At 41.3% G+C, this 26,321-nt stretch overlaps 1 protein-coding gene across 1 annotated transcript in view; it reads right to left on the bottom strand.

Annotated features, from left to right (window-relative positions):
* Nucleotides 1-26,321, bottom strand: part of frmd4bb (FERM domain containing 4Bb) — a 46,026-nt gene that overhangs the window by 11,677 nt on the left and 8,028 nt on the right. Inside the window, exons 2-16 of the mRNA XM_047160573.2 lie at nt 21,569-21,634; nt 20,185-20,279; nt 19,868-19,960; nt 17,780-17,864; nt 15,640-15,696; nt 15,537-15,559; nt 15,261-15,344; nt 12,932-12,997; nt 12,507-12,564; nt 12,085-12,171; nt 5,180-5,256; nt 2,927-3,065; nt 995-1,133; nt 402-535; nt 98-214 (exon numbers count right to left, since the gene is read on the bottom strand). Coding sequence (XP_047016529.1) covers nt 98-214; nt 402-535; nt 995-1,133; nt 2,927-3,065; nt 5,180-5,256; nt 12,085-12,171; nt 12,507-12,564; nt 12,932-12,997; nt 15,261-15,344; nt 15,537-15,559; nt 15,640-15,696; nt 17,780-17,864; nt 19,868-19,960; nt 20,185-20,279; nt 21,569-21,634 — 1,320 coding nt within the window. The remainder of the gene's footprint in view (nt 1-97; nt 215-401; nt 536-994; nt 1,134-2,926; nt 3,066-5,179; nt 5,257-12,084; nt 12,172-12,506; nt 12,565-12,931; nt 12,998-15,260; nt 15,345-15,536; nt 15,560-15,639; nt 15,697-17,779; nt 17,865-19,867; nt 19,961-20,184; nt 20,280-21,568; nt 21,635-26,321) is intronic.

Genomic DNA, 26,321 nt, shown 5'->3' with positions numbered 1-26,321 from the left:
ATGAGTACCAGTCTATGATTAGCAGAAACTTACAGGGAAGCGATAATACACTTAGCAATGTATTATAAAGCGCCTCTGGATCTTAATTTGCACCAACCTCATTATATGGGAAAAGGTCGTCCAGTTTAAAAGATGTGCCGATTCTCCTTCTGACGCCAGGAGGTTTCTCACCCACACTCATTGGGTACTCTTTAGGGAGTTTACCAGTCAGCTCCTGGAAAAAAAACAAAAAACAAACAATACAGTACAACATACTGTAAATGTGGAAACAAATACAGTAATAAATATGTTTAAAAAATTTTGTTTCATCAAACCAGTCATTAAATTCCAGCTACAGACGGATTCAAAATAACTATACCATTCAACAATAACAACAACAACTACGGATGATGTATTCTTACCGCTTCCCTCAGGCATATCTCTTTCAGCTCGGCCATTTTCTGGTTCAGGATGTCTTGGATTTCTTTCTCCTTCACCCTTAATTCAGCCAGCTTCTCTTTTTTCTGCTCATCGTTCATCTCTGAGTCTGCAGAACCTGGACACCAAAGTCCATATTAATATATACCGTGCATTCCGTCTGGCAAATGAATAAATAAAATAAATAAATAAAAAATTTTTACAAAGCGGTTAAATGCTGATTATAGTAAGAAACAAAATTATTGGAAAGTACAGGAACGTAAGTATGGGTTAGGGTTAGTTTAAGAAGAAATATGAATTAAATATGAATACAAATGTATTGTTTATATTAAATAAAAGACAGAGAATGAGCAATTATACAATATAATAACGTGATGTAGTAATAATATATTACGAAATATTGTCACGCAGTTGTATAATTAATATTTTATTACTTTATTAACATTAGAGTACTCGCAAAAAAAAGGGATGACAGAATATCAATTATTATATTAATTGTAATTTATTAAATAGACTGCGTTCTAATGAATGGAAAAGAAATGAAGCAGACGGTCACCTGAAATAAAAGTAAACCCACCGGTTGAGACGAGGCTTCCGTTGCTGGCCATGATGAGCTGATTTTTGGTCCCCACGTTAAGTTTAGTGGTTTTGGCGGCGCCGTTTTCCGTCAGGTCCACTGCGATGTCTCCTAAACTCCTGGCTGCGGTCATTTTAGCCTGTCGAGGAAATCTCACTTTACAGCAGTGACACTGTCGAATCTGTTGTTCTCCAGTTTTATTGATTCATCTTTGGCTATATGATGCTACCAAGTCACTAAATTTTACAACCCCAGTCCTGGAAAAAGTTGGGACAGTATGGAAAATGCTAATAAGGACAAAGAGGAGTGATTTATAAATGTACTTTGACTTTGAAGAAAAAAAAAAAAAGGTATAAAGACAAGATCTGTGATGTTTTAACTAATCAACTGCATAGTCTTTTGAAGATATGTAGACATTTTGGAGCAACATACGCTGCCATCCAGAGCAGGACAACGCCAAACCACATTCTACCTGGATTACAAGCGCATGGTTGCGTAAACAGAGAGTACAGGTGCTAGCATGGCCTGCTGCAGTCCTGACCTGTCTCCGATTGAGAATGTGTGGTTTGAGGCAATGAAGGCCCTGTACAGTTGCTCAGGTGAAGAAATGCATAATGGATGAATGGGGGAGAATTACGCTTGATAAACATAACCGACTGGTGTCTTCACTCAGCGTCCAAACGCTTAACAAGTATTATAAAAAAGAAAAGGTGATGTAACACAGTGATAAACAGTCGACTGTCCAAACTTTTTTGAAGCGTGTTGCAGTCAGCAGATTTGAAATGAGTGTAGATTTTAAAAAATAAATAAATGACTAAATTCAATTCACAAAGTAGAACATCAAGTAATGTGTTAATAATGTGTTTTCGATATATAACAGGGTGGAATAGAGTTTTCAAATGACTCTTTTTGTGTTCTTTTTATTTATTTATTTTTTCCATACTGTCCCAACTTTTTCGGAATGGGGGTTGTATTAACAAATTATAGATTACAGTGGGGGGGGGGAGTATTTAGATACTAAACACCAAAACTGATACATAGGTAAAAAATAAATAAAAAGGTATTGGACATGATATTAAACAAATACATAGGTAAAGGTTGCGTAGAAATAAATCAAGCTCTAGATATAAATGCAACGGAAAACCTGTTCTCATGCAAATTGGTGTCCCCTGGTGTCATTTAAAAAAAGTGCTGCCATTGGTTGAGAAGATTTCATGCAACAAGTAGCGATCATGGTGAAGTTTAAGGAGCTTCCTAAAGTTCTTCTTAAGCAACACTTGAAAGGAGAAAGCTAGCCTCAGCAAAGACCTCAAACATCCAGTACAATTGGTTCAACAACATGGAACCACAACTAATGGTCCGGTTGGAGAGAAGCCGGCAGTCAGTGGAAAGGAGTTGCAGGTCGAGCTGAAAGCAGCAAGGTCCATCAGATGGACTCTCATATCCTCGGGGATTTAAAGAGGATTTGGCAACAGGAATGGTCCAAAATGTAAACACAATACTACTAAAGCTAATTACTTCCTACCATAAACGTTTTTGTTTATGCGTATGAATGCATCCTTCTGTGTTCAAATCAAAAGGCATTATGGGTGTAAACGTGACGTGTCCGAATACTTATTTCCTCTCACTGTCTCATAGAAAGTAAATAAAACGACTGAATGATTCAGAGAGTTGAAGGCTTTCGTGTAACTGGTGATAATGCCATGTTGATAAAGCCAATGCAAATGTTTCATATCGTTCCACTGGACTGAAAAGAATGTGTTTAATAAATCCGATGTCTTTCAAAACCTATCTACATTTAATGAAAACTCCAGAAAGACGTAGTATGCTGGGTAAATCAGGACAGAATCAGGATGAGACTACTGCCAGCTAATTTCTGCCTGCTGCAAATGTGTGTGTGTGTGTGTGTGTGTGCTCACACATATAACTGACCTTGCTCTGTTTTCGATCGAGGTAGAACTGATGCTGACTGATGGCCATCACCCAGATGGTTTTGATCAGAGAGTGATTAGCATACCACGTATAGATCACCAAACCCGTCTGTCCGAACGTACGCTTAGTCACCGCTCGCCTGCGAACACACAAACACACACACGGTTTCGACCCAACTTTTGACTAATCAAACTGTTTACCCACCAACTGAAAGGTTTCTGGGGCAAAGCTTCAGTCTTTCAACAGTTCCCTTTAGACTTCCATATTATAAGCGAGTTTGTATTGAATGGGTTTTCTAGTTGTTGTTTTTTTGTCCCCCCCTTCACTGTAGGGAAATAAAATGTTGTCCTTTTAGTAATTACAAATCCAGCTGGGAAGAAAAAAAAAAAAAAAAAAAAAAGGTTTGTCCAGTTTGTCATTTCCTGGAAAACCATAAAAAAAATTCCTGATGACTCAGCCTGCACTCAGCACGTGCACAGAAACCTAAATTCCGCCCTTCGAAACGTGTCCGGATCCCTCTAAAAACAAACTAGTACGTGCACCTTCCTCTTCGTTTAGTAACGAATCCTCCACAGTTGAAAACAAGACGACAGATCACAAGAGATAAATATAGGGTTTGCGCACCAAATGGCCATTTCTGTGGTTTGGAAAGTCATGCAGTGTCCACATTTTGATCCTTAATATAAATGTATAAAGCCGTTCTGGACAATCTTGTCCACTCCGCTTACCAATAAGAATCCGATCGGTCATTTCCATTCTTATAAGACCTTATAAGTACAAGATCTGGTCGAATAGAGAGGAACCTCAAGCTGATAGTCGAGATGACGTTTCAAGCATAAGTTTGAAATCTTAATGTCTGCTGAAATATTTAGGCACAAAGTTATTGTTCTGGGCTTCAGGACTTCTTTATGGCTGTTTCTATGGCAACAGTGATGGTCAGACCTGACAGTAGGCTACATCCCAGATGGCTTCCTACTCTATATACAGTACTATACGTGCAGTACATTAGGGTATAGCATTCCATATAGTGCCACTGTATGACCGATAAAATGCCATTTAGACTAACTGTAGAGGTCTCGTAAACTTGAACTTTATGGATTTTATGGTTTTCTCCATTATAGTTCACGAATACTCTTCAACGATTGGTTCTAAGCTGAAGCTATACATATAGTATATTAGCTAATGTATTACTTACTATAAATATAAGAGACAACTAGAGGACCGTGTCTCTTATAACGAGGACTTACTCTAAGTATTGGTCAAAAACCATCCATAGACATTCATGGCCAAGAGTCCAAGAGAGTGTAAATGGCTTTGCTGTCTGGGTGGGAGGGATGTTTTAGTCTCTCTCCGTTGTCAGTTCAATCTTACAGAAACATATAAACAGAGGATACGGATTTTAAGTGTGTGAATTTATCCCTATTGAGAGAGCCGCTGGCGACGGTAAGATGATACGAGGAAGAAACCTTGAGAGGAGCCAGACTCAGAAGGGAACCCGTCCTCGTCTGGGTAACGACGGAGAGTGTGAGAGTAAAAGAAAGGTCATTACGGTTTGCACATGAAGTCTGTTTGTTGAACTAGTCCACTGTTCACTAAAGGAGACCCGAGTGTGAAACTGCATGTGGTAATCGCAGTCCCGAGGCCATCGCGGCGACCGTAGTCCCGGCAACCACAGCGAGAACGTCCGTGGAGAATTGAGGTCCAAAACCACTTCCATGGTACTTCAAGCGGTCCCGTCCTCAGCGATCTCCAAGCTGTATCCTCCAGTATCACAGTGACATTAGCCATCATGGGCATCTATGAGTTCAGGTATGTGGAAGAGGGCAGATAGCACTTTCCTTCGAGTCTGTTACGCTGCCCTGTGATGTAGCATGAGCAACAGTTTGAAAGGATAAAAGCCAGTTGTCTGGCTTCACGTAGCTTCTCAGAGGAAGCGCAGTTAGCTTTCGTTACAGACAGAAATGTCTCAGATATGCCAGGATTTGTCCTGCGTGCCAATAAGTCGATTAGATCTTTAGCATAAAGCGATGCCGAGTGTTACACTCTATCCCGTTCATGTTTCAACTAGTGAACTGTTTCTGTTCCATTACGGTCCTGATACCAGACAGGATATTGCAAGGCAAAGGTCACGACCAGCTGACTAACATACAGATACATTCCAACTGCATCGACTGTCATTTCACCAACACGCACACACACACACACACATACACACACCCATGTTCTGAGCACCAAATACAGTTCCATTCTCACCTGTGAGGATCGTTCACCTCCACTGCAAACTTCTTCTCTCTGAAGTACAGATTCTCCAACTGCTTCCACTGGAACAACTAGGAAGAAGAGAGACCGTGTGTAGAAGTTTGTGTGTGTGTGTGTGTGTGTGTGTGTTCATACAGTAGCAATGTTTAACTCTGTATAACTCATTCCCTCTCCAGGTGCACTGTTGTTCAGCGTTGAGTGAGTCACTCTGTCTGCCTGAGCAGAGCTGAAAGCGGTCTCGGTCATAACCGAAACAGTTGAGGTCACAAGTTTACATGCGTCTTGCAGAATCATTCTGTTCAAAAGTTTACACCCCCCTGCCTCTTAACGTATCGTGTTGCCTTCTTGAGTATCAGTGTATGTTTGAAGCGTTTGTAATAGTCGTGGACGAGTTCCTCGGCGTGAAAAGATGGATCTCGGCATCATATCGCCGCTGTTGGAAAGGAGTCAAATACGGAGAAGATGCTGGAAAAGTAAAGCATGTGCCGGACCTGGAGGATTTTTCTGAAGAACAGTGGGCGGTTTAACCGCTCAGGACAAACAAGCGACTCTCGAACACCTCTCAGAAAAACATAAACACGTCACGTCGTTGATCATCCTTGTACCGACACACGGGATTAATAATCGAGCGTGTGTAAACTTTTCCGCAGGTTCATTTGTGTAAATTCGGTTATTATTGTGTCTTGTAGACTCTATGTAAACATCTGTGATGTGAAATAGCGTATCCACGGCAGGACTCAATAAAAAAACAACCAAAATGGCCATTTTTATGATCCCTCGGATATTTTTAAATGACTCTGCAAGGCGTACGTCAACGTATGACCTCAAGTGTACATAAACAGTTAAAAATACATTACATGTGCAGCGATATCCAGATATCACACCTACACTGGCACGACATACACAGTTGATGACTAAACAGCGTTAATGTCTTTTCATAATGAAGTCATTAATGCGTTGATGACTCATAAAATCGTTTCGTAACAAAATATTACTCAATGTGGAATGTCTACAGCAAAGCAGGAAAAAAAAAAAAAAAAAAAAAGTCTAATAGCTAGATTTTTGGGCATCTACCAGCAAGAGTAACGTTTACTTTGTTTCTAAAGTTTAACCCGTAGCTTTGTGGTGAGTGCAACCCGACATGAGCAACACGGAAAAATACAATGCTGCAGGCTACATGTCTTTCTACAGTGTCTAAAACATCTGGGCAGCTCTGGTATGGGGAATCTTTAAATGTTATATTAAGCAGAGTTATTATTCGTCGTTATTATTATCCCCAAATTGAGTATTTTCCGATAACAGCGCATCCTGAAGCGTTTGAGTCCTCCTATACTACAACCAATTGCCATTTCAGCTCTTTACTTATTATTAAAGAATGACAAGTCATGTTTTTATCCATTTTAGCGGCACAGTTAATGTTACGGAACATATCTTATATCACCCGAGTTATAGGGGTTCCCGTCCTGAGTTATAGCTTCACCTCTGACACTGGAGACTCCTTCCATAAATGTTAAATAAACGTCTCCTGTACGTCAACGTTGATACGTTTTTCTTTATTAAATAACGACACGATTTTACAAAATCGGATTTTATCAGCGGAGCTAGCTCGGTGGTGCTGGGACTTGTACTCACGACCTTCCGATCGGTAGTCCAACATCTTAGCCACTTAGCTAACACCGCCCTGATTTATTATATATTTAATATATAATACAAACGGGGGAGGGGATCTTAATTTCGCATATAGTGCAGGTATATTTACATATAATGTCTAAACATGGGAAGATTCTTTACATTTGTTGAGCGTTTATACAGTGGACTTTTCTAGAATGTATTTTAAACAGGGCAGACCTGTCGAGGCATAGTAACACCTGTCTTGTATTTGAAACGCATTCCTTTCAGTATAGGGGGGAAAAAAAAAATCTTTTCTATACAGTACAGTAACAAATAGTGAAATACTTTTTGAATTATTAAGACATTTCAACACAATCGTATGGCGCAGGAGTAGTTTTTGTATGGCATTTTAACTGGATTTCCAAAATGCTCAGGATTGATTTACAACGTCGTAAATAAATGATTATTTTAAGCATTAATACACTTTTATCAGTAGTATTTTTAGAAGTGATTATTATTATTATTATTATTATTAGTAGTAGTATTATGATTTAGTTTGAGCATGACTGTTGCCTACTTTAACACTTATACAATGCTCTAAGCTTCTAAGTTTTAGTCTCGGCATAGCTAAAAACGTCAATAAACAATGTTCTTACTTATTTATTCTGTCGTATTCCAAAACTAAGTCCAAAATCCATCACGTCGTATGTCTTTTTGCACACTGCCGTATGTGCTGTTTGCCCTCAGCGTGTTTTGTCAGGTACGATGAAACCCTAAAGGCACACAGAGCCAGACCTGCCTCCAAATACCTCTCTCTCTCTCTCTCTCTCTCTCTCTCTCTCTCTCTCTCTCTCTCTCTCTCTCTTATCAGAAGCACACTTTAGTTTAAGTTCCCTTAACTGACATTATTTAACACATTAGTTAACATACACTTCAGCATTAACAATGTGACATTAACAACACTTTAAATAACAACTTGACTTTTTTATATTATTATTATTATTATTATTATTATTATTATTATTATTATTATAAACCAAATAAAATATAAGCCAAATAATCAGCACTTACATTAAGCGATGTTCACACCATCACTGAGTAAAGTTAAATCCATAACAACCCGCATTCCGTAGACTTTCCAGTGGTGGAAAATGTAATGTCTGTTACGAAGTCAGCTGAAAATGACACTGGAGACTCCTTCCATAAATGTTACATAAGCATCTCCTTTGTTAAATAACAGCGTGTTTTTACATTTACGGAATTTGCCAGACGCCCTTATCCAGAGCGATTTACACTTCTCTCATTTATACAACTGAGCAGTTGAAGGTTAGGGGTGTTGTACAACGGCCCAACAGTGGTAGCTTGGCAGTGCTGGGGCTTGAACTCCTGACCTTCTGATCAGTAACCCAGAGCCTTTAACCTCTGCCCCACCACTGGTATTAAAATCTGTTTTTTATTAGCTGTACGTTATGTGGAGCATATTCAAGTCCCTGTGAATGAGCTGTTACTATAGAAACGGTAACGTATCGTCATTTATAGTCTAGACAGAACTACCGTCGGAGCTGCTGTTATAGAAAACGGATCAACACCTTCAGGCCTGAGAGTTCAACAGCGCTGTGGTACAGGTGCCAATAGTTACAACTTTAATCCAGAGTCCTGTAAGTTATCAACATTTATTAATTCGTTAATTTGTGCTAATTTGGGTGGATTTGTTTTAGTCGTGGGTTGAATAAATTTTAGTCCGTTCAGTTTTGTTGGATTTTAAACATTTTAACATGTCGATTAATCCAGTTGTTAACTCACTTCGATAACATCATAACAACGCTGGAAGAAATTGCTGTAGACTTTTAAGTCATGTACTTGCAACCTGGATTGTAAAATGTACAGTAAACAGCTGTAAAAACGCATTTACTGTAAAGTCCTGTAACGCAGTCGCTTCCGAAACGCTGCAAAAAACGGCAAGGCCGATTCTTTTTTTTTTGTTGCTGTAGACTAAAGACATTTGGGTTTGAGCTCAAAAGACGAATATTTTATTTTAAGCTTTTATTCCCTGGTATTTCTAAGTCGGCGTGTTAAACGACATAAAACACGGCACATTTTGTATCAGACCACATCATTTGAAAGCAGGAAAAAAAACATCATAACATGTACCTGACAGGTGTTTCTTGTTACCCAGGTGTGTCCTGTTAGATCGTTTAAACAATAATTATCTCTGAACATCTACTCTTCGTTTTATCCTTCATTTTCACCTGTGAAGACTGCATTTGCTGTTAAAAATGATAAACCAACATGAAGACCAGAGAGCTGTCTATGGGAGAAAAGCGAGCCGTTTTGAAGCGGAGAAAAGAGGGAAAATGAATCAGAGGGGCATAGCCAAGACAACCATCTGGAATGTCCTGAGAAAGCAAGAAACCACTGGTGTACTGAGAAACAGACACCGAATGGGTCGGCCAAGGATGACGACGACGACGACGACGACAACAGCTGATGACAGAAACATTGCGAGAGCTGTGAAGAAAATCCCCCAAATCAACAGTCAGTGACATCACCAACATCCTCCACAGGGCAGGGGTGACGACGGTATCACAATCGACCGTTCGGAAAGACTTCGAGTACTTCTGATCTACAACTAGCTCATCTAGCTCACATTGATTCAATCGCTTCTACCGCTAAACGATTGCACTGAAATACTGTGAGCTAGTTATAGTGGCTCAGAAGTTAAGGCTTTGTGTTACAGAAGGTCGTATGTTCAAATCCAGTGCTGCCACGTTCCTAGAGCACGACCCTTAACCTTAAGCAAATGCACTGTACTGGATTATGTGTTGTTGTTTTATACTACGCAAGATATTACAGCACTTTACCTTAAACGTTAATGTTTTATAGCTGTTTACTGTCAATTTTACAGTACTTTACCCAAGCTGCCAGTAAATTACTTAAAATCAATTTTGAATAAGTTACAGTGTACACTAATGGTGTATTAATGCTGACATTTATGCTTTGTTAATGTTAACTAATGCAGTAAATAATGCTACTTAACCTTAACGTAAATTGCTACTCCATAAACAATTGCGAAAGAGTGAAATGTTTGTGTGTGTATGTACACTGTTCATTTATTTCCATAAATTGCATACAGTTTAATATAATATCTAGAGCAGGGAGTTATTAATAGGGATATAAGCAGAATAACCCACGCAGGGTGTGTAGGAAAATAATCCTCCGCTGCGGAAATGGCTTCACACCACCATCCATCATCACATCCTGTTGGTTATTTTGCTAGAGCTATAAATGACCTGAACTGTAAATAAAATAAAAAGGAGGAATAATGATGTGTGGTTTTTAGGTACAGTTGGAAATTGTGAAATAGCCAGCATTCCTGCTTGCCGTGTAAAACTGTTCCAGAGGCTCAGGGTCACGTCAGAGGAAAGGTTTTCCTGCGATTGAACTGGGACTCGTCGTCTGGATTAACACGCTGTGGGCGGGGCGGTGATGAGTGAAATGTACACGATGTCCTCTTTATCCGAAATCTAATCAATCATCGGAGACATGCGCACTGTCTGTTAGGATTTTTTTCTTCTTCGGTTTTGTGTGCCACAGATACGAGGTGAATGTAATGTGGTGAAAACACAAGGCGTAGATACGAGCAGATTGATTATTGATCAGCTTTCACTCGTCACTTTGTTGTGTTTCTCTTCGCTATTAGATGCGTGTCTGTCTGTGTGAATCTGTGTAACTGTCTGTCTGTGTATCCATCAAACTCTGTGTATCGCTGTGCATGTCTGTTTGTGTCTTTCTCTCTGTCTGAGTCATTGTGTGTGAGTCTATATATGGGTCTGTCTCTCCGTGTGTCTTTCTGGTCTGTCTATCCATCTGTCTTTCTCTCTGTCTGTCTATCCATCTGTCTTTCTTTCTGTCTGTCTATCCATCTGTCTTTCTCTCTGTCTGTCTATCCTTCTGTCTTTCTCTCTGTCTGTCTATCCATCTGTCTTTCTCTCTGTCTGTCTATCCATCGGCCTCTCTCTGTCTGTCTATCCATCTATCTTTCTTTCTGTCTGTCTATCCATCTGTCTTTCTCTCTGTCTGTCTCTCTGTGTGTCTTTCTGGTCTGTCTAGCCATCGGTCTTTCTCTCTATCTGTGTAGCCGTCTCTCTTTCTCTCTGTCTGTCTGTACATCTGTCTTTCTCTCTGTCTATCTATCTGTCTTTCTCTCAGTCTGTCCATCCATCTATCTTTCTCTCTGTCTGTCTCTCAGTGTGTCTATCTGTTCTGTCTATCCATCTGTCTTTCTCTCTGTCTATCTATCCATCGGTCTCTCTCTGTCTGTCTATCCATCTGTCTTTCTCTCTGTCTATCTATCCATCGGTCTCTCTCTGTCTGTCTATCCATCTGTCTTTCTCTCTGTCTATCTATCCATCTATCTTTCTGTCTGTCTGTCTATCCTTCTGTCTTTCTCTCTGTCTGTCTCTCTGTGTGTCTTTCTGGTCTGTCTAGCCATCGGTCTTTCTCTCTATCTGTATAGCCGTCTCTCTTTCTCTCTGTCTGTCTGTCCATCTGTCTTTCTCTCTGTCTATCCATCGGTCTTTGTCTGTCTGTCTATCCATCTGTCTTTCTCTCGGTCTGTCTATCCATCTATCTTTCTCTCTGTGTCTTTCTGTTCTGTCTATCCATCTGTCTTTCTCTCTGTCTATCTATCCATCTATCTTTCTGTCTGTCTGTCTATCCATCTCTCTTTTTCTCTGTCTGTGTATCCATCTGTCTTTCTCTCTGTCTGTCTCTCTGTGTGTCTTTCTGGTCTGTCTAGCCATATGTCCTACTCTCTGTCTGTGTATCCATCTGTCTTTGTCTCTGTGTGTGTGTGTGTGTGTGTGTGTGTACAGTAGAAGAATAATCTGTCCCTCTCAGCAGAACAGATGAGCGATTATTTCTAAGCTCCCTTAACTAACGATGATGATGAACGATGGAGTGTGTGTGGAGTTTTTGGTGTGTTTCCTGCTCTAACACACCCTGACTCACCTCATCAGCACATTAACACACCCTCCAGCAGTACGACATGCTGTAACACACCCGTCGTGCAGCGTTAAAGGGTGTGTTAATGAGCTTACGCTAACACTAACACACATTCACTGATCATGCGAGAGACTTCCTGTACATGGGAGATGGAAAACGATATTTCTGTATTGTATAGTATGAGTTTATGAATATTTTATAAATATAATATAACAAGGTAATATCCAGTTAAGAAATACAAAAATAAAACCCTGTAAATCTAAATGTAAAATGTTCTCTCTTACCCGTCGAGGTTTGATTTTATCCTGGATGTCATACTGCCCGATTCCCTTGTAGCTGATCCCGAGCCACCACGGCATGCCCTGTTTATCCTGAAAACAATACCAGATACAAATAAATGTTATCAAAATGTTAATAAAATAAAGCAATCGCCAAGAAAAGGAAATTCCTCATGAGGCCATGATGATCCTAACCAAAGCGGCTGAGGTTGAAAAGATATATTTACGCCACACAGACAAGTCAAGGGCGCCAATACTTTATCTGCGCAATATAAAAAGAATAATGAAGTGCAGACTCCGTCGGATGAAGTTCAACGCTAGATGGCGACAGACTCATGAAAGCAAGGGCGCCAATACTTTTATTTGATTCATCCCCCCCCCCCCCCCCCCTATTATTTGTTTAAAAATGAACGAGAATTGTTTATTACCTTCACTTCGTAATAGTGGACTCCGTACGTAGGCAGCGACTCGACCAGCGTTAAATACCTGTAACGCACAGCAGCCGAGAGCCTGAGTGCACAACCTCTTAAATAAACGGTCTTTATTGAAGCGCTTAACTGTGGAGAAGAATAACACATGACCACCATGGGCTACAGTCTGATTGGCAGAGATCACTCTGTGGTGAATTGTACAGGAAGCAGTGAAAAGCTCCTCACGCTGCAGCGGCTTTTATTTACAAGTTACACTTCTCTTGTGATTTTGTACACCAGGCTAAAACACAGGAGCAAATACAAATACATGAGCTGCAGCGTGTTGCCTGAGGTAGAGATAAAAACACACAACTCATGACATTTACTATCACTCCGTGTGTGTGTGTGTGTGTGTGTGTGTGTGTGTGTGTGTGTGTGCTTACTGTACGATGGCCTGTCCTCTCGACACACCCTTCAGCAGCTTATACTGCTCAATCACTCTCTCCTCACTGCACAGAGACGTGGTGACAGATTACCAATACATTGAAGCCGCAGAGGAATGTGACCATGCCCCTCTCTCTCCCTCTCGCTCCCTCTCTCTCTCTTTCTCCCTCTCTCTCCCTCCCTTTCTTTTTCTCTCTCTCCCCCTCTACCTCTCTCTCCCTCTCTCTCTACCTCTCTCTCTCCCTTTCTCCGCCTTTCTCTCCCTCTCCCCCCTTCTCTCTCTGTCTCTCTCTCACCCACATATATCCCCTACAGCATTCCAGCAGAAACGTTCTTTTATCCCTCTCCACTCACGAGACAGAGATGTCCGAGATCTACTTTAAAGTCGTGTTTAAACGATATAAAAACGCAAACCAGTATATCACGCTGCTTAAAGATTTAAACTTCAAGTCGTAATTGAACATTCTGCTTTTTGGCTTTAATATAAATTTTTTTTTAAGAGCATTATGACTGCAGGCTCTAATATATATATATATATATATATATATATATATATATATATATATATATATATATATATATATATATATATATATATATAATATCACAAAAGTGAGTACACCCCTCAGATTTTTGTAAATATTTGATGATATCTTTTCATGTGACGACACTGAAGAAATGACACTGTGCTACAGTGTAAAGTAGTGAGTGTACAGCTTGTGTAACAGTGTAAATTTGCCGTCCCCTCAAAATAACTCAACACACAGACGTTAATGTCTAAACCGCTGGCAACAAAAGTGAGTACACCCCTAAGTGAAAATGTCCAAATTGGGCCCAGTGTCAATATTTTGTGTGGCCACCATTATTTCCCAGCACTGCCTTAACCCTCTTGGGCATGGAGTTCACCAGAGCTTCACAGGTTCCACTGGAGTCCTCTTCCACTCCTCCATGACCACATCACAGAGCTGGTGGATGTTAGAGACCTTGTGCTCCTCCACCTTCCGTTTGAGGATGCCCCACAGATGCTCAATAGGGTTTAGGTCTGGCGACGTGCTCGGCCAGTCCATCACCTTCACCCTCAGCTTCTTTAGCAGGGCAGTGGTCGTCTTGGAGGTGTGTTTGGGGTCGTTATCATGCTGGAATACTGCATACTGATCATGCTATGCTTCAGTATGTCACAGTACATGTTGGCATTCATGGTTCCCTCAATGAACTGTAGCTCCCCAGTGCCGGCAGCACTCATACAGCCCCAGACCATGACACTCCCACCACCATGCTTGACTGTAGAAGACACACTTGTCTTTGTACTCCTCACCTGGTTGCCGCCACACACGCTTGACACCATCTGAACCAAATAAGTTTATCTTGGTCTCATCAGACCACAGCACATGGTTCCAGTTATCCATGTCCTTAGTCTGCTTGTCTTCAGCAAACTGTTTGCGGGCTTTCTTGTGCATCATCTTTAGAAGAGGCTTCCTTCTGGGACGACAGCCATGCAGACCAATTTGATGCAGTGTGCGGCGTACGGTCTGAGCACTGACAGGCTGACCCCCCACCCCTTCAACCTCTGCAGCAATGCTGGCAGCACTCATACGTCTATTTCCCAAAGACAACCTCTGGATATGACGCTGAGCACGTGCACTCAACTTCTTTGGTCGACCATGGCGAGGCCTGTTCTGAGTGGAACCTGTCCTGTTAAACCGCTGTATGGTCTTGGCCACCGTGCTGCAGCTCAGTGTCAGGGTCTTGGCGATCTTCTTATAGCCTAGGCCATCTTTATGTAGAGCAACAATTCTTTGTTTCAGATCCTCAGAGAGTTCTTTACCATGAGGTGCCATGTTGAACTTCCAGTGACCAGTATGAGAGAGTGTGAGAGCGATGACACCAAATTTAACACACCTGCTCCCATTCACACCTGAGACCTTGTAGCACTAACAATTCACATGACACCGGGGAGGGAAAATGACTAATTGGGCCCAATTTGGACATTTTCACTTAGGGGTGTACTCACTTTTGTTGCCAGCGGTTTAGACATTAATGTCTGTGTGTTGAGTTATTTTGAGGGGACGGCAAATTTACACTGTTACACAAGCTGTACACTCACTACTTTACATTGTAGCACAGTGTCATTTCTTCAGTGTCGCCACATGAAAAGATATCATCAAATATTTACTACAATGTGAGGGGTGTACTCACTTTTGTGAGATACTGTGTATATATATATATATATATATATATATATATATATATATATATATATATATATATATATATATATATATATATATATATATTACAGGGTTATGGGTTGTGATGCTCTCTCATTACCAGTATGCCAGAGACGGATGCTCCTTCAGCACTTTCGTTGGCAGAGTTGGGAGTTTCTTTAAATCCTCCCTGGTGGCCTCATCACTGAAATCACACAACAAACACTGAAATAATCAACAGTAAAGCACTGAAACATCAATAACACCAGTTGTGAAAGATATCCTGGGGAAACAACCAGGTTCAAGGCAACCCATCATAGGGCAACACACACGCACACACACACACATGCCAGTACATGCAATAACACACAACTCAGTGCTGGATTTTTTCCCTTACCTTGTATAATCTCCTTTAGCTTCCTGTGAAATTTAAATAATTCGGTTTATTCCGTGATAATTAAAACGGCAGGAAGAGAATATTACGACTGTGTGTTTCGTACCTGCAGAGCATGAGCAGCCAATTTAAAAACCAGTTCGCTCTCCACCTCAATGTCACCCTGCGGGTCCAAAAACCGTGCGTTTCAGACACAAATTCATTGTATTGTTATTGTTGTGATATCATACCATTTATTTTAGAATTATTTCATAACTACCGGACTTGAAACACTGTGAAAGTGCCCTCCATGGTACCCCAATGCTAGATAAAACATGAATAAAGTGCCTTTTAGAGTTCCCTTCCAGTGGAAATGAGATGCAGTGCCCTGTAGACTTCCCTACATCTGAGAAAACGAGATTGCGTGCGCTATAGTATCCCATACATGTGAGAAAATGGGATGGAGTGCCCTTAGGGGATCCCTGTACATACGAGGAAACATAAAGTGCCTTTTAGGGTGCCGTTCAAGTGGAGAATCCATGATGCAGTGCCTTATAGGGTTCCCCTATTTGTGAAAGAAAATTAGTGAAGAAAAGTATTTGCCCCCATCCTGATTTCTTGTGTATCGCTCATGCTAAATAGTTTTAGATCTTTAAATGAAATACAACCTAAGGCAACCTGAATAAACACACAATACAGTTATTATTTATTTATTTGTTTTATTGAAGCAAAAAAAAAAAAATGCTATCCAACACCTATCACCCATGTGGGAAAACTAATTGCCCCCTTAAACTTAAAATCTGGTTGTACCACCTGTAGCAGCGATAACTGCAACCAAACAATTCCGGTAACTGGAGATCAGTCTTTCACAGCGCTGTGGTGGAATTTTGCCCCACTCTTCTTCGCAGAACTGCTTCAGTTCAGCCACGCTGGAGGGTTTTCGAGCATGAACTGCCTGTTTAAGGTCCTTCCACAGCATCTCAATTGGATTAAGTCAGGACTTTGACTAGGAGACTCCACAACTTTAATTTAGCTTTTTTTTTGAGCTATTCAGAGATGGACTTACCCCTACACTTTGGATCATTGTCTTGCTGCATAATCTAGTTGCGCTTGAGTTTCAACTTGCGGACTGAAGACCGGACATCCTCCTTTAGGATTTTCTGGTAGAGAGCAGAATTCATGTTTCCATCAATTATTGCATGTTGCCCAGGCCCTGATTAGCAAAGCATCCCCACATCATCACACTCCCACCGCCATGCTTGACCATAGGTATGATGTTCTTTTTGTGGAATTCTGTGTTTGGTTTACTCCAGATGTAACGGGACCACTGTCTTCCAAACAATTCCACTTTCGACTCCTCAATCCACAGGACATTCTCCCAAAAGGTCTGAGGATTCTCAAGGTGTATTTTGGCACAATTCAGACAAGCCTTAATGATCTTCTGGGTTAGCAGTTTTCACCTCACCACTCTTCCATGGATGCCATTTTTGCCCAGTGTCTTTCTGATAGTGGAGTCATGAGCAGTGACCTTTATTGATGCAAGAGAGGCCTGTAGGTCCTTTGATGTTGTCCTTGGCTCTTTTGTGGCTTTCTGGATGAGTAGTCGCTGTGCTCTTGGAGGAATTTTGGAAGGTCGGCCACTTCTGGGAAGGTTCACGACAGTGCCGAGTTTTTCCATTTGGAGATAACGGCTCTCACTGTGGTCCTTTGGAGTCCCAGAGCCTTTGAAATAGCGTTGTAACCCTTCCCAGACTGATGTATTTCAATCACCTTCTTCCTCATCATTTCTGGAATTTCAGTCAACTTTGCCATAGAGTTTTACAGTGTAAGACCTTTTAACCAACTTCACGCTGTTGTAAAAGTTCTATGTAAGTGTTGACGTGATTGAACAGGGTTTGCAGTGATCAGGCCTGGTTCCATCTAGTCCCGCTGAACCCCATTATGAACGCAGTTTCATAGATTTGAGGAATAAGTAACTAGGGGTGCAAATACATTTTCACACAGGCCCAGTTGGTATTGCATAACGTTTTTTGCTTCAATAAATTACATTCTCATTTAAAAACTGTATTGGGTGTTTACTCGGGTCGCCTTCGTTTTATCTTCGATTTTATTTTCATTTCTGAAACAATTCCGTATGAGATGTACACAAAATCAGAAGAAATCAGGATTCTTTTTCACAGCACTGTATATAGTTTTTGAGTTATTGATAGAGTGCAGATGTTCGGGACAGAACGTGGCGTATGGGATGTGAGACGTTAGGAACGTACATTATAGATGCCGGTTTTAGCGTTGAGGAAGAACAGCTCCACCGTCGTGTGCTCTTTCAGCAGAGAAATGGTCTCAATGTAAAACCTATGAAGCAGAAAATGGCACGTTCACATTTCATTAAAAACCAATAACGGGTTGAGGAGACGCACGCTGAGGTCAGCGCTTTCACGAACACCATCATGGAGCGTACATTTAAAGCGCGGCGAAATTTTCCAAATGTCGCTTCATTCGTCAGTGATGACGTCTCGTCCAGTCCGGTCCAAAACGTTTGCGTGTGCTACCAAGGAGCTGTTTATATTTCATCAGACCTTCTCCATTTTCATTATGGAAGAATTTATTATTTAACCCAGAGGCAGAGCCAGTGAGAACTCAATTCTGCCGATATATCCGGCTTCATTTTTAAAATCGTAGTGACGTACGAGTTTATTTCACTCGGACAACGACGCACGGCGTTCATCGTTTCCTCTTCCAACACGGCACTCTTGATTGCTTGATTCTGATTGGTCAGAAGGTGTTGATTCGTTTTCTATAACGGTGTAAAAACATGTGTAATCACTGATATGGTTTTCTGTAAGGAGATGATTAGGTAACATTTATGGAAGGAGTCCCCGGCGTCAGCGCTTTAATTTTATTATTTCTAACTATACACAGAATGTAACCATAAACTGATGCGGTTTAAAAGGGAATAAAACATTCCATGACTTGCTTCATGACTAGAAAATAATCACCTTCCCAGTGATAACAGTAACTCCGCCCCACCACGACTATTTTCCTATGACGGTGTTTTATCCCTTCGCTATGTCGATTTTTAGATCTATTTATGTGTCTCATCCACTCCACAGCTCCCTATATATGAGCTGTTACTATAGAAATGATAACGTACTAGAATGATGTCAGCGCTGCTGTTATAGAAAATCTTTCTTTATTTTTAAAGCACAATTAAACACAACAGTTGTACAAAGGTAAAAATACTATATACGACAAACATGAAATTGAAATATCCAACCTGCTTAGGGACAGCTATCCTAAAGGCACGGTCAGCCCTAGAATTGAATCTGGGATCTGGGAACGGTAAAGGTCAGCGGATGAGAAGACCTAAGGGACCTGGTGGAAGTGTACCTTTTGTAATAGATCTGCAAGGTATGGTGGCGCTAACCCATTTAAAAACAATTTAAAAACAAAGAGTAAAAAGCTCTATTCTGAAGCGTACCGGCAACCAGTGGAGCGAAGATAAAAAAGGGGTAACGTGCTTCCGCTTACATGTGCCGGTCAGTAGCCTAGCGACTGCATTTTCAACCACCTGAAAACGAGACAAGGCTGTCTGGCTGCCTCCAATACGTAACGGACTGCGATAATCAAGCTGCGATGAAATGAAAACACGAATGACCTCCTCAGGTTCGTTAAAAGAATGAAAAGGCTCGACTTTGGCCGCAAATCTTAAATGAAAGAAGCTGGATTTGACGCAAATTTTATTTGCTTATGAAATGTAAAGGTTTTGTCATATAAGACACCAAGGTTCTTCACAACCGCTCGACCCCGGGGGGTTCAAGTCAAAGTTCAAAGAGGTAAGATTAACAGTTGGCCCAAACGTAATGATTTCTGTTTTACTTTCATTAAGATTTATTTATTTATTTTTAAATTGTAAAGACATCCAGCTTTTTAAATCATTTCAGCAAACGAAAAACCAAGTTAAGGCATTGTTATTTTTTTGTTGTTGCAGACAGCAGATAGATTTGTATGTTATCTGCATCGCAAGGAAAAGAAACGGCATGTTTCTTAAAGATAGACCCTATATATATACACTGTGAAAACCGGAGCGGAGCAAGTATGGACCCTTGAGGAACCCCGCAAGTAAGAGTAGCTGAGGACGATAAAAGTTCGCCAAGACTGACAGCAAAGCTTCTATTTGACAGACAGGACTTAAACGACCGAAGATCCACTCCTCGAATACCAACACGGTGCTCAAGACGGGAAACCAGGATACCGAAACAGGATAATCAACACTTTCTGGCCAATCAGAATCCAGAATTCAACCTCGCTTTGATATAATGTGTGATCGGTAATAAAATAAAGTGATGACTACAGACCTAACCAGGAAGTTGAGGGCGATGGGTCCGGTCTTCTTGGAGAAGTCATGTTCCAATACTCTGCGGTCCAACTGCAGCCATCTACACTGACCACTAGGAAAGCAAAGGACTGTGGGTAATCTGATCGATGTGTGGATTGTAACATTCACATCACATCACATCCCATACAGTATGATGTCATTCTGTAGGTTACAAAGTGCTTGTCTATGTGCATAACGTGTTCCTCAACGTTGCAGACAGAACGGACTACGTTTTAAAACATCGCTTTCACCGTGTGTGTTGTCTAGAATCATGGGAAGAATTCAGTGGTCGCTTACGTATCATCGACGAAAGTGAACCCGAAGTACTCTTTCTCTTTCAGGTTGAAGTGAGACGAGACCAAATCCAGAAGTTCACGGGACAACAGCTTCGGCTACGGATAATCAAAAATGACTCCGGTGAGTGACAGCATTCGTTTCACTTTATTTCTATTCACGTCATAGTTGATATTAACTCTTAATTAATTTCCTGACGTTCTTAAATCCTGATGGAAATGAACTTTATTTCCGGGACTCCTCCTGATGCGCAAGTGCGATGGGAACGAACAGACGAAGGAAAATACATATATACATACATTAAAAAAAATTAAAAAATAAATAAACAAGTAAAAATGGCCATTTTGGTTGTTTTTTATTTAGTCCTGCCGTGGATACGCTATTTCACATCACAGACGTTTACATAGAGTCTACAAGACACAATAAGTACTGAATTTACACAAATGAACCTGCTCAAAAGTTTACACACGCTCGATTATTAATCCCGTGTGCCCACGACGTGATGTGTTTATGTTCTGTGAGAGTTCTTCACGAGTCGCTCGTTTGCCCTGAGGAGTTAAACCGCCCACTGTTCTTCAGAAAAATCCTCCAGGTCCGGCACATGCTTTACTTTTCCAACATCTTCTGCAGATTTGACTCCTTTTCCAACAGCGACTATATGACGTCGAGATCCATCTTTTCACACCGAGGACGACTGAGGGACTCGAACACGACTATTACAAAAGGTGCAAACGTCCACTGAATGCACATTCAAGGAGGCAACACGATACATTAAGAGGCAGGGGGTGTAAACGTGTCTTCTGGGAAACATGTAAATATGTTATGTCGCTTCTGAGGGGCAGTACTAAATGAAAAGGTAAGTCCTTTAAGCAAAATAATGACGAAAACAGTCGTCGAACATCCGGGTCATGACACTCAGGAGTAAGAGTCGAGCGTGTGTAAACTTTTGAGCAGGTTCGTTTGAGTAAATTCGGTTATTACTGTGATTCGTGGACTGTATGTAAACATTTGTTATGTGAAATAGCGCATTCAGGGCAGAGCTAAATGAAAAACAACCAAAATGCAATTTTTATGATCCCTCTTATTTGGGGGAAAAAAAAAAATAAAAAAATCGGAACATTCTGCAAAGCGTATGTAAACTTCTGACCTCGACTGTAAACGAGTGCTTTATTAAAGGCGAGTGCACTCGTTTGATGATGTAGTTGAGTACGTGTTGTTTTCCCCCTGTATTACAACTAGGATTAATAAATAGTATCTTTATGCTTTTCAGTGAAATTGTAGCTTAGTGTTTCATTCCAGGAAAAAAAAAAAAAAAAAAGTCTTAAATTAGCACATCTCTTTTGCCCCGTTTAAGTGTATTGATGTGGTGTACTGTGTTAAATCTCACCTGAACCAGCAGCTCCAGTTTCCTGTTGTCCAGAAGCTGAACTTGGCACATACGTCCCTCGGTCATCTGTGTGAGGAGAGAAAAAGAAAGCGTGGTGGGGGGGAGAAGATGATGTAATATTTCTAGCTTCATAGACGATCTATGAACTCAAAGCAAAAAAAAAAAAAAAAAAAAAAAAAAAAAAAAAAAAAAAAAGGGCGGGGGGGGGGGGTGCCAAAACTTTACTCCTGGGCGAAAAACTTCACCAAGCAACTCTTTATGAAATAAGACGTTTTTAATCCATGATTGAAATGATAATGCGTTAGAATGATTTGCCTGCTACAGAAAACTAATCAACACCTTCTGACCATCCGTCTTCTACACCGCTTATTCTTAAGGGTCACGGGGAACCTGGAGCCTATCCCAGGGATAGGGGTACGAATCCATCGCAGGGCACACTCACATACACACTCACACGCTTCAGATACTTTGGACATGCGGTGCATTTCTTTAGACGGGAAGAACACGCAAACTCCACACACACGGGGATCGAACCCCCGACCCTGGAGGTGTGAGGTGAACGTGCTAACCGCTAAGCCACCGTGGAAAGTGACGAGCTCGACTTCAAGATGGTCGCTGTGACTTTTTTCCCTTTTTTTTTTTCCTTTCTAGGTCTGTGACATCGTTTTGTCCGTTTTTATACAGTGTGTCATACTGTGTCAGAAACCACAAAAGCTGCTAAACCGGTGTCTATGACAGATGGCTACTTCCTTGTTAGCCTCATAGCTCTAGTTCAGAATTAAGAACTTAATTTCTACTAGTCGACATTTGGAATGAAGATTATAAACAATGTGTAGAGTTTCTTTACAGCTGAACTGCTCCTTTAAGATGACCGGCTGTTGAAAAAAGCCCTTCGGGACATTAATTGTCCTTTTTGTCCCGTGCTACACCATGTTACACCGTCATCATAAAAACAACCCATCACGTTAAACACTCCGGCTGTACCTGATGCACCTGACGCAGGTAAGAGCAGGTGTGCGAGCACGACATCATCGTCCGGACGTAGCATTTTCTCACCACCCAGAGCAAAATGTCCAGAAGGAAACGGCCGCTACGGAGAAACAGGGTCTCCACATGCTTCACTAATGTCCACGCCATGCTTTTCACATGAATCCCAAAAGTCAAATCCTTCAGAATGACACGGCAGAAATGCTGAGCTTCAGCCAAAACACTCACTCGGCTTCATATGGAGCGTTAAGCAGCATCGAGGATTAAGCTTCACACAGCAATACGCTCGCACCAGAGAGGCACAAAGTCTGTGTGTGTGTGTGTGTGTGTGTGTGTTTGTGTGTGTGTGTGTGTGTGTGTGAACCTCTTGTGAGTGGGAAGGCTTGAAGGATTTTGGAAGAAAAGCCTGAGGTTTGTGGAGCCACAGTCCACATTCAAACACACACACACACACACACACACACACACACACACACACACACACACACACACACTGCCACTTCATGATTCCAAAAACAGGCCGGGCTGCGCCACAAAGTCCTCCGTGAACCGTCCACGTGTCCACACTGAGCTTTAAAAAGCTGCTGCTGTGTCTCTAAAAGCGTTTTTTAAACTTCTGCTGAAACCATCCTTCACTATTCACACCGTGTTAGAAGGACATGCGCGTTAATATCCGAAATGGTTTTTAAAGGATGTGAAAAGAAGATTCCGTTTGATTCCGGATTCAGATGAAGATTTATCTCACAACTCAGCACTCAGTGTTGAACAGCAGCTTCTCCAGAAATAAGGACCGAACGAGTGAAAGTCATACAGTAGGCGTGGGCGATATGATAAAAATATCATATCACGATATTTCAGGACATTTCTACGCCGCACGATGTGCATCATGGTGTATAGGTTTCCATGACAACGCCAGCAAAAGAGCAGTGATGAATTTCGAAATAAGCCTTTAAAGAATTAGTGTGATATAGTTTTGATACAGTGTGCAAAATTTGTAAACACATTTTTGTCTGTAAAAAAAACAATAAAAAATCGTAGCGGTTAAGCCTCTGGGTGACTGATCGGAAGGTCGGGGGTTCAAGCCCCAGCACTGCCCAGCTACCACTGTTGGGCTCTTGAGCAAGGCCCTTAACCCTCTCTGCTCCAGGGGGTGCTGTATCATGGCTGACCCTGCACTCTGACCCCAACTTCCTGGCATGCTGGGGTATACGAAGAAAAGAATTTCACTGTGCTGTGACCAATAAAGACTCATTATCATTAAAACAGTAGAAAACTTTATCAAATCCGCTGCTTACAGAGTTTGTACCCATGATGTGTATCATGACATAGTGATATTATATAATCATATATTATAGCCACATCCTAATTCTTATTGATTTTTAAAATAAATAAATAAATAAATATATATATAATCCAGATCCAAAGCTCCGTATCTGTTACGGAGAGTGGTTTATTTGATGGACGCGGGTGACGCAAACAAAGCTAGGGGTGCTGTCACGGTTCAAAGGTAGAGACGGAAGCAAGCGCAGATCTTCGAACATTTAATAAACAGTAAACACAAACAAAGGACTCTACAACAAACGTACAAAATACTGTGGAAAAACACTAAACACGGTAGCACAGACGATGACGTGAGACAAAGAGAGCGTTGCGACCTGTGATTATATACAAGAGTGCTAATTACCAGGAACGAGATGCAGGTGGTCATGTGACAGTGAAGCAGTGGCTGTTGGGAACTGTAGTTCAGAGTTCCCTTACAGGTTTCATGACAGGTGCCAATACTTTAATCATAGGAAAATTGTGAAAATATCACTTGTAATTTTTAAAATACAAACGTATTAAGGGTCCTAAAATCTAGTGGACAGCCTTCCCAGAAGAGTGGTGGGTATTATAACAGCGCAAAGGGGACTAAATCTGGAATTAGATGTTCAACAAGCACGTATGGGTATGATAGCGAGGTGTCCACAAACCTTCGGCCATATAAGTCTGTCTTTAAATCTATCTTTCATGGATTTAGTTTCGAAGTACAACTGATCTAAATTTAAACAACCTAGAGAAACAATGTTTCTCTCAAGCTGGAGCGAGACAGATATGTGCGCGCTGTGACGTTATGTAGGACGGATGTCTAAAGGACAGATATCTGAGTAACTGTGCTCAGTTTCGGTTATCTCTCTTAGATACAGCCATGAATAATTTATGAGAATTTGTCTCGGGAATGTAGATAAGCTATTCACGTTGCTCTGAGAATAATGGCCGGAAAGGTCAACGTTCCCGTATAGATTCAAATTAAACGGGAAGAAAAACCCCCAAACAGACGGAGTTTGTCAGTAAGGTGTATTGGGCAAAACCTGGTGAGTGCGAAGGCCTCATTAAAACCGTTCGGCGAACCCTTGTGCTCTGTCGATGGGGGCGGGGTCATGCTGGAAGAGACCACACCCACCAGGACAGAAACGTTTTAACGTAATATCCATTAATATCTTGATTGTACTAAACCATGAGAGTCACGTCCAAAAATCCGAGTCAGCCGCCAAGGCCTGTGTTTCATTTGATCAGTTATCAAACCTTATTCACGCAGGAGGCTGAGGAGATAAAAAGCAGAACGCAGAGACTCTAGAACTGCGAAGCTGATTTAGTTCTATTGATCAGTCACCTCAGATGTAATTAAACACAAAAAACACTCAGGAGCAGTTATCATTACATCAATAAACACCAGAACCTCCACCTCGAGATGATTCAGGACCACAGTCCCTGTCTGCAATTCCACGGTGTCCTGCAGTTTCTGCTCCCAGTTCCACTGCAGCCAATCAGACAGCAGTTTCTGCCCTTTATTTTCACTATAACCAACTGGACCACAGATCCTGTAGGAGTATTTATGCTCTACTGCGCCTCTGTGTCCAGACCCCAGTGTTTCACGTACCCCCGTGCATGCTTCTTATTCTTGTTGCACTATTTTTATGTCTTGTCAGCACCGTGTACATGTATCTTACACCTTGTTTCCAGGAGAAACGTTATTTCATCTCACGGTGTACAGCCCTGTATAGGGCTGTGATGACAATGAAGATCTTCTTGACCTGACTTGACTTGATTTCCATTGCAACCAATCAGATTGCAGTTCCTGTCCCCATCGATCAGACCGATGTTCTCATCCTAAAATTCCACCGTAAGATAATCATTTACACTGACGTTTCTGCCCCCAGAGTCACTGTGACCGATTAAAAAGCCTCTCCCAACCCTAATATCACCACACTAACCCCAATTCGACAGCAGTTCGCACCCACATTAAACAATCAGAGCACCGTTCCGGTTCTCATTGCCACATTAAACAATTGGACTTCAGTTCCCTGCTCTCGAAAACAATCGTGACTATTTAGACTGATCTTTCTGCCGCGGTAATCAATCTAACAGCAGTCCGTGTTCCTAATGCAACCATCATCGTTTAGAACACCTTTTCTGCCTCCAATGTTACTGTTACCACACAAAACGGTTCCTACCCTCAATGCCATTTTAACTAATTAGACCACAGTTCCTGTCCTCATTCCCTGTTCCTGGCTTCCAATATCATCATAACCATTTAGACAGACGTTTCAGCCCCCAGTGGTGCTATAACCAATCAAGCAGCCATTACCACCGCTAATATCAGCATAACCAATTACACTGAGGTTCCCACCCGCAATGTCCCTGTAACCAAACAGAAGTCCAAGCCCTAATGACGATGGAACCAAACAAACAGCAGTTCCCGACTCTACTGTCACCGTAACCTATTAAG

The sequence above is a fragment of the Ictalurus punctatus genome, chromosome 15, assembly GCF_001660625.3.
Source record: "Ictalurus punctatus breed USDA103 chromosome 15, Coco_2.0, whole genome shotgun sequence".
Lineage (NCBI taxonomy): Eukaryota > Metazoa > Chordata > Actinopteri > Siluriformes > Ictaluridae > Ictalurus > Ictalurus punctatus.
The sequence above is the reverse complement of the archived record's forward strand: the minus strand, read 5'-3'. Positions and strand labels throughout refer to the sequence as shown.